The sequence below is a fragment of the Ceratosolen solmsi genome, unplaced genomic scaffold (assembly GCF_000503995.2).
Source record: "Ceratosolen solmsi marchali unplaced genomic scaffold, CerSol_1.0 scaffold39, whole genome shotgun sequence".
Classification (NCBI taxonomy): domain Eukaryota; kingdom Metazoa; phylum Arthropoda; class Insecta; order Hymenoptera; family Agaonidae; genus Ceratosolen; species Ceratosolen solmsi.
The window spans coordinates 2,224,757-2,235,073 of NW_011948433.1; the positions used below are offsets into that span (position 1 = coordinate 2,224,757).

The 10,317-nt window shown below is 35.8% G+C and overlaps 3 protein-coding genes across 3 annotated transcripts in view; all 3 read right to left on the minus strand.

Moving 5' to 3' along the window:
* RSG7 (regulator of G-protein signaling 7) overlaps positions 1 to 4,087 on the minus strand; it is a 10,782-nt gene extending 6,695 nt beyond the window's left edge. The window contains exons 1-5 of the mRNA XM_011502475.1: positions 3,710 to 4,087; positions 1,708 to 1,804; positions 1,574 to 1,624; positions 1,006 to 1,161; positions 337 to 560 (exon numbers count right to left, since the gene is read on the minus strand). Of these exons, the coding sequence (XP_011500777.1) occupies positions 337 to 560; positions 1,006 to 1,161; positions 1,574 to 1,624; positions 1,708 to 1,804; positions 3,710 to 3,964 (783 nt within the window). The 5' untranslated portion in view covers positions 3,965 to 4,087. The remainder of the gene's footprint in view (positions 1 to 336; positions 561 to 1,005; positions 1,162 to 1,573; positions 1,625 to 1,707; positions 1,805 to 3,709) is intronic.
* Positions 4,088 to 4,691: 604 nt separating this feature from the next.
* LOC105364537 (uncharacterized) lies at positions 4,692 to 5,932 on the minus strand. Its single transcript, XM_011502476.1, has 2 exons — positions 5,901 to 5,932; positions 4,692 to 5,331 (listed from the first exon to the last, which is right to left on the minus strand). The coding sequence occupies exon 2, from the start codon at positions 5,302 to 5,304 to the stop codon at positions 5,032 to 5,034; it is 273 nt and encodes a 90-aa protein (XP_011500778.1). The 5' UTR covers positions 5,305 to 5,331; positions 5,901 to 5,932; the 3' UTR covers positions 4,692 to 5,031.
* Positions 5,933 to 8,505: 2,573 nt separating this feature from the next.
* Positions 8,506 to 10,317, minus strand: part of Orp8 (Oxysterol-binding protein-related protein 8) — a 12,247-nt gene continuing 10,435 nt past the window's right edge. Inside the window, 2 exon segments of the mRNA XM_011502477.1 lie at positions 8,506 to 8,967; positions 10,275 to 10,317. The exon segment at positions 10,275 to 10,317 is cut by the window's right edge and continues 9 nt beyond it. Of these exon segments, the coding sequence (XP_011500779.1) occupies positions 8,721 to 8,967; positions 10,275 to 10,317 (290 nt within the window). The 3' untranslated portion in view covers positions 8,506 to 8,720.

Genomic DNA, 10,317 nt, shown 5'->3' on the forward strand with positions numbered 1-10,317 from the left:
CGCCACCGCCGCCACCACCACCACCACCACCACCACCGCCACCATGACCGCCTCCGTACCCCCTATCCCCATCGGGGGTAGAGTTGGATTGGAGGGAAGGCACGCGTGTATAAGGGGAGCTCGATCGAGTCTTTGAATCGCGGGTAAAGTGAATCGAGCAAACATTCGTTGGATTGGACGCCAATGTGATCGGCGATGGGAAATCGAAGAGCAATTATCGGGATGAGCATGAAAGCGGAGAGGGCTAAAGCTCTCGAGGGTAACATTAGAATTGTGTGCGAGAGTGGGGGGGGGGGGCAAATACGAGAAGAGCGATAGATAGAGATGTAAACGAACCATTGGCCGATGCACGTCCCAGAAGGCTCTCTCCTGGCTGTCCAGAACCTTGCGCTCGAGCTTGTCGCGTTTCTTGTCAACCTTGTTCTGGGCCTCGGCCTGCATGAATATGAACTCCCATTTGCGGGAGAAGAGCTTCTGTAGCCGCGCCAAGTAATCAGACTCGTAGTCGGCGAGCTCGAGTCGCGTCTTGTGCTGCATCGTCCGCTTGCAGAGGTAAACAGCTGCGAACACGCGAAAGAATTTTAAACGTGCATCCTTGGTAATAGCGATGGGCAAGGACGACTTCGTTCTGGTAAGTTCCGCTGAATTCTGGTCTTATTCGAACGTTTCGTCGTAATATTTTAGTTGGGTAAAAAAAGGGTCGAAAACGGACTTGATGGCTTACAGGGCTAGTCGTTAATGTGAAATTCTCAAGGATTGTCGTAGCTTGTGAGCGAGATCGATATTAAGTAAGTTAATATCAGTGACTTAATGCGCCATTGTCGTGATTTCTGGCCACTAATATTTTCCCGATTTAAAATTAAATACTTTAAATTTTTTTTTACGCGTCATTTCGATGAAATTTTTCATCTTAAAGGGAGAGGAATGTTTAGCGGGAGATTTTTATAATAATTACGCGCGCTTTCTCGTTCGACTCGCGTTAATAGGAATATTGGTAGGACTAACCGTAATCGGTATTCTCGGGCTCCCAGCAATTTGACAGCCAAAAGTATGGCGTTTGAAAGCGATAAAACGTATTGTCATTCCTTACTGTGAGACTGTGGTCGTCGATAGGAAAGAAATAACCGTGTGCCGCCATTAGATGAGCGACGTGAAGAGCCTCTGCAAAATCAATCCGATTAATAATTACTCGCCTGCCCCGTCAACCAAGTGCTTAACTACTCGATAAAGCAAGATAAAGTAAGAGGAAGACAAAGTAAAAGCAAGAAATATTATCGATCTCCATTAATATTGAAAGCAAATTGCTGTTTGTAATGCATCATTTGATTTCTATGAAACATACATAACAATTGTGTCGCTGCTATTGCTACATTCAAATGTTGGGATAAAGATTTTTATTATTATTTAACAAATAATAGATGTACGTGAAAATAAGTTTCCTGATAATATTATGGTTAATGAAATATTGGCAAACTTTCAAATCAAATTTGGAAAGCCGATTGAACGAATGAAGTATATTATTTCTTATTACGAATCTTTATATTTTTATCAGTAAGAGAATGAATGAAATTACCTTGATCGTCAACGTCCATATTTTTCATCATCCAGGCAATCAAATCCGTTCCTGCAGTTTTAATCGCAGAGTTAATAATTGTAAAATAAATGTTACTAACATGACATTGAAATATTAAAAATGTCCATACAAACCTGTGAAAATAGATGGAATTTTCGTCATAAAAGTTTTAACAGTTTTAACGGGTACACCAGTTTTTTCATCCAACATTTTTTCTACTATCAACTCCATCTATAATATTAACGATATCTATTTAGATGAAAATCATATATGTTTTATTTATATTCCTTAAGTATATACGTATTAGTTTAGTACAAAAATAAAAACAAAAACAAAAACCACAAAAAAAAAATTACAAAAACAAAATGAAACACAATGAAACTAGAAAAATCTATCAACAATGTATACTCAAACACTTTAGGAAGTATCATTATTATGATGATTATTCAATATTTTCATACAATTTCGATAGTTTCAAATGCTTTCTTACAGTAATGTAATTTCTTGCAAACGACAAACAGCATTGAATGCAATTAATTATAATTATTGATAAAGATAAAGGTAATTTTGAAATCATATTGAATTATACCGAAATTATTTACAGTTTGTAAATAAAAATTAGCCGCCCGTTTGTCCAATATAAGTTAATATGGCAAATTAATTATTAAATAATTCACAATAGTAAGTCTAAGATTAAAATTTATTCAAAGTTATCGTACATAACAATATGTTCGTTATCTATAATCAAACTTTTACATGTCGAATCGACATCCAAGAAATTTAGTTTGCATTCGGTTCTAAATTTTTTTTACTAAATTCTATAAATTCTACTCAATGTTTTCTATAATAAATTCATGTCAAAGCTTTATTAAAGCAGTTCCAGTACTGTACATTCTTTAAGTAGAAACTTTTATTAATTAGACATACTAATAATTTCTAAGTATTTGCGTTATTTAAATTCATGCCTACTTACACGCGTTTATTGGTGTAGCATTCATGAACAATAAATAATAATAACTTCTGCATTCTAAAGCATTTTATAGAAATATTTAATATCCATTTAATTAGTGTCGACCCATTGATTATGAATAGTGGCTGCAATTAGTCACTCGATTAGCTTCTTACATTATATCTAATAGTGAAGTAATTTATATGAATATGAATAATTGTAAACATATTTTAAAATAAAATGTTAATAGAAGTATCAGTCAGATGAATAAATGACACACTCAATTATATTGACTCTCGTTGCCTTTTCATTATTAAATTGATTATTCAAATAGCATTTGTTACTCTGACTTTACTCGATTGGAAGAATTTGTATTTAATTATTTAATCCTGGCAATAATAATGCCCATTATCAATACGGACAATCATTTAAGACAGAGAGAAAAAAAAAACAAAATTAATAAACCTGGCAAATACGGATGTATTGTAAAGCTTGCGCTCCGATTAATGGAGCATTATAAAAATGGACGATAACTATTACGCAGATGCGATGGATATGGACCGAAATTATATTTCGTGTAATGATGATGGGAAAGGCGTTTGAAAATGATGTATAATATCGAATAGAGCAGAATGATTTACAAGATAAAATTTTACTTGATAATGTATGGAAATATCGATAGTCATTGCCAGTTGATGGGTATTTCATTATATTTACTCTTGAATGAAAAGCAATTTCGCGAAAGCCAAGAAGAAGAAAATGAAAAGGTAAATTTCACTCTTAGAGATAAATGTATTTTAATGATGTATTAAATATAGCTAACGGAAAGAAAAAGAGGAAAAGAAAAAGTTAAGCTTTATTACTCGGAAGGCTTTAATGGCAATGATAAGAGTGATTGGCCCGGAGCAAATAAAGGAAACAATTGAGGCAAATCAATCGGAAAGTTGAACCGGATCGAAAGTGCAAAGCCTGAACAGGAGCCAAGATACAATAATACAATAATACAATAATACAATGTAATAATGTAATAATGTAATAATGTAATAATGCATTCGGATATGGAGGTAATAGTGTGCAGCTTTGATTCTCCGTTATCGTCAACGGGGATAACAAAGGTCAGTCGGACATTGGCCCCCGGGGGTTTATAGGGATGGGCGGAAACGCGATGACGCTAGTTTGAGACGTGCCTTCTTATAGGTGAGATAATTGGGCGAATCTTGGGCCGCCGGCGCAGTTAGATTGGCCGGATGCACCTGGGTGACGAAAGCCAACGGCGGTCCCGTCGTCGCCATCTCGTCACGCTGCTGTTGCTGATGGAGATTGTGATGGTGGTGGAGGTGGTGATGGTGATGCTGGTGGTGCTGGTGGTGACTATGCTCGGCGCCGGAGGCACCCGGGCCTGGCGCCTGGCTCGATTTTTCGACGCTCATCGCTGTTACCATGACGAACCCGATGAGGATCTCAGGAGCGCCTCATGCCCGCGAGCACTGGGTCAAGGACTGGACGTGACGGCTCCGCCCGCGTGGCCAACACCAACAGATGCACCCGAGCACTGCCTTCGCTAGCCGCCGTCAAGTCGCAAAATCCATGGTTCGACGCGCCTGCGCCCTTACGCACCCCCACCCACCCCGTGGGAGCTTGTCTCGCTGGCTCCATCGACGTGCTTGACGACCAGGAGCTCTTAGAGGAGAGGATGTTGTGCCAAGGAGTCAAGACATTTAACTTTTTTTTATAATTTATATAATTTATATGTATAATTTATAATTTTTTTGTTTTTGTTTTGTTTTTGTTTTGTTTTTGTTTTGTTTTGTTTTGTTTTTGTTTTGTTTTGTTTTTGTTTTATCTTTAATTATTTATTCATTGAGTTATTATTTTAATTGTTTCTTTTATTATTATTTATTTTTTCACTTCAATTCTTGACTATACAATTGAATTTACAAAGCCGAGGATGGTTCGTATAATTTGACATTAAACACACGTATTACCACTGCGCAAGTAACAATTAAGATCTTAGGCGGGTAGGTCGATACAATTTTGTTGGTACGCATATTTTGTTTTTGTTGTTGTTGTTGTTGTACATTTTCGTCTGTTGCGCAGCCAAGGGACAAAGTTCCTTTACAAATATGCCGTGCTCGAGTCACGATAAAAGGGTAAAAGAGGTACAAAAAAAAAACAGCGAACTTACGTATAAACGCCCGACCGCAGTGTGCATGTCGAACGGGCGGATCGTAGGCAATGAATGTATTGCTGTCTATATTATCCTTATAATAACTTTGTTAATTGTGGTGTGAAAGTAAAATCTTGAATTCCGGATTGACTCGCTCTTGAAGCTGTCTCTTGACACCTGACTCTTTTCATCAACTAACGAATATTCTTAATCCACAATTAACAAACTTATTTACAATTTGAGAAAACTAGTGATCCATGCAGTTGTAAATAAGAAATGAGAAATAGGTGTGGCGGCAGGTGTGGCAGGCCGTAATAAACTAATCGAGATATGGTCTCCTTTTCAATCGAATCCGAATTCTTCGACGGTGGCTTGCCAGCGCAATGTCGACAGGGAGTAGGTATGATCGGAATAGCGGAGTAGCCATCCCATCTTCACGGCCTTGTCGGCCTGCTTGGTCAGCTCGACCTTGAGCTGATCGTTGAGCCTATCGGCAGGCAAGCAGCGCTGGAAGTGCGAAATCAGCAGAGAGACAGGCACGCGCTCGCGCTTCTTTTGGAGCTCCTCCACCGCGTTTCGCACCATCATCGGCGTCAAGCAGCACGTGACCGGCATCCTTGTTTCTGCAATGTTATCTTCTTCCTTTTAAACGTTTTGATTAATCGTATCTTACGCGCTCGATTATTGCTAGTTTGGCCGATCGTGAGCGTTTTCGACTGAGTATAACGCGTACGAGAATATTGGGATTGCATTAATTATAAATACAATTTTAATCGGATGATTAAATCGCGGCAATTAGCTGTTGTTTAATTTGGAATTGGCGCGCGCCACAGATTTTTTATAAAGGATATTAGAGCTTTTAAGAGGATGTTGTTTTATATGGCGTAATGAGACTGTGACGCCGCCAATAGATGGCAAATAAAGATGTTTGAATTGTTCTCACAAATGGCTTTTAAATGATAACTAATAAAAGGCTTATTACATAAGAATAATTCACCAAATACTTTAATAAAAACTTTCATTATGAGCTAGCCGACAGCTATTGCTTAATAATGCTATTGTTATAAGAAAAATTACTTAAATTTATAAGATGAATAGTTAATATTTCAGTGTATTGGATGAGAGATATGATTTTTAAAGAAAATTTTTAAGAAAGAAAAAATAGAAAAAAGTGATAAATTAGAAAAAGAAAAACGTCTATGGGATAATACCTTATGGGAATAATATGTATATGTATCACAAATAAAATTTTGCACTCAATTCTTTCTTATTTCCATATTTTTCAATTTATTTATTTCATTTTGAATACTGTATATATAATATACTTTTTATTGATAAATTAGACTTGATCTGGAATACGACATAATTCAGAAAACAATAAGATAAACATACGAAGTTTGATGACATTTAAAGAAACAAGCGAATCGTGACTTTCCAAATAAGCAAATATCATTCCTCAGCCAATATCATGCACACACACACGCACGCACGCACGCACGCACGCACGCAAGCACACAAAAGAGACGCGCGCGCACGCACGCACACACACAAAATATGTATATTCTTATGAATTTGTTCGACTATTTTAATTTAATTTTTCAGGATATAGGAGGCATGTATAAAAAGATAATATAGCGTGCTTTGTGAAAATTCCTGGAAATACACTAAATTCTAAATTGTAATCCTTAGGTTTTAATATTAGTATTATTTGCCATTCAATAATATTCAAGTCCGTGTATATTCATTGTCATTTTTTTTTTATTTTTAAACTTATGGTGAACAATTTTTATGAAATAAACAACATATCTAGTTTAGATATGTTTGTGGATTTTTGTTAGAATTAGACTAAAAAGAAAAACAGAAAAAAAAAAAAAGTTTGACTAACGACTATGAAACATAACACAACAGAGATAAAAAGCTTACTTAGAAAGAAAAATACTTTCAAACATTGTATTTGTAATATATTTTATAACGAGAGAGAAAAAACAAATTTTACATTGTAAATTAAATAGTGAAAACATTAATCAATAAATTTAATCGGATAAAACGCCCACTGAACGTAAAATAAATAAATATGCATTTGTAAATAGACGTGTATACATAGAAATTTATAAGCAGTTGTGAGTGCACAGTAATGATTGTAACACTGAAACGTACTTCTCGTTCTTTTCCAACACTTGTACTCATTCTTTTATCGTATTTTCAAACTAACAATAACATTTTCATAACTCCATATAATTAAACTTTTATTATCTACTTGCGCACGAGCCCTAAAAATCCCATCCAAGTGATAATTATATTAATAAAAATAATAATAATAATAATAATAATAAATACATCAAAAGAAATGGGTAAAAATTCAAAATAATAAACGATACTATTTTACGATTTGGATAAAACTTTTTTTCAACATGATAAGAATTGGGTAGCTTGCTTATACAAATGCTTACCCTTCCAACTAAGTCTCCGCCAGGATTTTTATATTTCATTATTTTTAACCTGAAGAAAGCACCTGGTTTACACATTTACAATTGATTAGGAAACAAACTAATTATTTACAATCGAAAAATGTACAATTCACTGAACAAGCATAACAAAATTGCATATACTAGTCATATAAGCTCGGTGTTTCTGATAAAATATAAAAGTGAAGGATTAAAAAAAAAAAACAAAAAAAAAACAAAAACCAAAAAAAAAACAGAAGGCGGGAAATGGCTACATGATTGTAGTAAGGAAGCTACGCTTCACTTTTGCCTTGGCCTTTTCAAAGTTTCATACCACTACACTTACATTCGTTTAAAAACTGCACACTTACCGAATGGAAAAAAAAGAAAAAAAAAGGAAAGAGTCCGGCACACACGTACAAATTCATAAAAACCATTCTTTCTTAATATTCGTATGATTGCTGTTAAACTCATAACATAACAAAATATCGATCGATACAATTAAAACGCAGACGAATAAGAATTTTTACTCAACGATCATAGAAGACTGGAATATATTTAATGTTCTATCCTATGCTTCATTTATAGACACACGGTCACGGTATTCTTATTTAGATACAAACTATAGAAAAGAAATATTTGGGACTCCGTTCGAGTTGAATCACAATATCCGAAGCAAATGTAACGCCAATACCGGTCGTCGTTATCTGTATAACCGGCTGCTGATTCTTATTTTGCGTTTGTGAAATTTTACGACTTTTGTCATGGCTCAGATCAACTCCAAATGAGATAGTACGTCGCATCGGCTGTACTCAACGTTTCTTCACAAACATTACTAAGATACTAACACTCTTACCCTATAGCTGTAAAATGTTATTATACATTATAAAAAATAAAGTACGAAAAACGTACGATGATTCGGCGTCATTTAACGAACAGCTAAAAGGAAAATTTCATTTAACGTAGGCGGCATATTATATTCTCCTCGGCACATACCATTTTCGTTAGATCCACACATGATTTTCATTTTCATTTACACTCAATGTCAACCCGACACATTGAGCACGCTTCATCTTCTTCTTTTTTTGTGTTTTTGTTTTGTTTTTATTTTTTATTTCTTGTTTTTTAAAGAAAAAACATATCACTGTCATTCCCACGCGCTTATGCTATCGTTAAATAAAACGAATAAGGAGGAGGGTAGGGGAGGGGGGGGGAGATAAGTTTAGAGGCACGTATTCTAGTTTAGAAATTAAGCAAAAACCACAGGTATGTTTACTTAATGTTTTGCTTTGGAGTCAAGCCGAGAGACAAAAAAGTCGAAATTTCGTGAAATCCAAAGGGAGAGAAGCATCCTAGCGATCGCAAAATCCTATCTCGCAAAATGGACTAAATCTGACGAGTCATCTCACGTATTAGACGCGACTCGCGGTATTGGTTGAGCGCTTCATTAACAAATTTGGCCAACGACTAGGCGACACCTCGGTCACGAGATTACGGACACGATTGACTCGCATGGTTAATAAGCTGCGCTCTCGGCATAATCGATTAATCGATTGTCAATGCCCAATAGTACGCGAGATTAATTCACTACAACTCTTTGGCTTTGAGAAACGATGACTTGCCACCCCAACCTCGCATGATGTACTGGGAAACGAAGACAACGAAGACGATGATGAGCGTGTCGAGGAGGTGCTTGGCGAATCGCGAGCTGCTCTGTCTCTCTCTCGTCGCCCTCTGACGCACGGCCATTAGCTCCATCAGTCGCTGGATATGATCCAACTTCTCCGTATGCTCGCCGATTCTCTCCTCCACGTTCTTTATCATACCCATGAGCCTGAAATTATTGTTAAATTACAGTCAATTAAAATCTCTTTTAAATGACTAGTGCTTCATCTTAGATAATTACGCTCTCGGGTGATTAACTATTGGATTTTATCATTCTAGGGGCATACGCCGCTTCACGTGGCTGCGCACTGCATAAATATTTAAAAAAGAATATGGGGAATTCGGAGAGCGGGATAGCTTGTTATTCGCTGACTTACCACATCCTGCACCGCATATCAACTATCCTAGTGCGCATAAGTCATGACGCTACATGGAGCAATGACGCGCGCTAATCGTGTATGAAAAATGCAAATTCTTGATTCGCGCGCGCATTCGACCGATCTAGTTAAATCGTTCTGCAAAATTTGATAATCCTTATTTTTGAATCATTTGAATCTAGAGAATGGAATCAGTCGGATGCTTGTATTTAAAATATTAACGAGAAATATCGTTAAAGTTGCCGATTCATGAGCTATTTGCGAGAAATACGAATTAACCGAATGCACAAGCCTAATGCATCTATAAAATTATTATACCTGATGATTTTAATGTATCGAGACTTATTACTTTTACAAAACTATTGTTTATTATTATTGTTGTTTATATTGTTATTAATTATAGTACATAGGTAAATGGGAAAATTAGTATATTTACAAATTGAGTAAAAAAATCTACAAATTGTCGTGTAAGATTGTATTTTATAAAAGTGTCTTGGCAGCGGTCAAACGTTCTTTGCAAATTTAATACTCAAAATTTAGTTTAAGGATTAGATCTGTTACTGAGCGCATCGAGAGTACGACGAGAAAGTACTTATACGATTAAAGGGAAAGCCTAATAAGTTTTCAGTGGGTTACGTAAAATGCAAAAAAAAATAATAATATTATTATTACTACTACTACTACTACTACTACTACTACTACTACTACTACTACTACTACTACTACTACTACTACTACTACTACTACTACTCGAAGCAAAGGAATGGAAAAATAGGAATACTGGAAAATAGAAAGAACGTTGCGCGATTCATTCCACGGCAAAATGCCAGGCAATAATAATAATGGTTTACGATTTTTAAGAATCTATGGAATATACGTTGAGTTGCCAATGATGCCAATGACCTCAATACGACAAAATATCAATAAATCAATATTCTCAACTTTTTTTTAATAGATGCTTAAGCATTAAAGACTTTTCATCCATAATCTTGAAGTATTAAGGCCATCGAAGTAACCCTTCTATAAATCACCTATATAGTCTAGGTGTACGTGCTCGTGGGGCTTTTTATGCATTCTTCCTATTTATTATTATTCTTACCTGACTGTGGAACGTCGTCGCTTGCCAATAGACTGACTCGAAT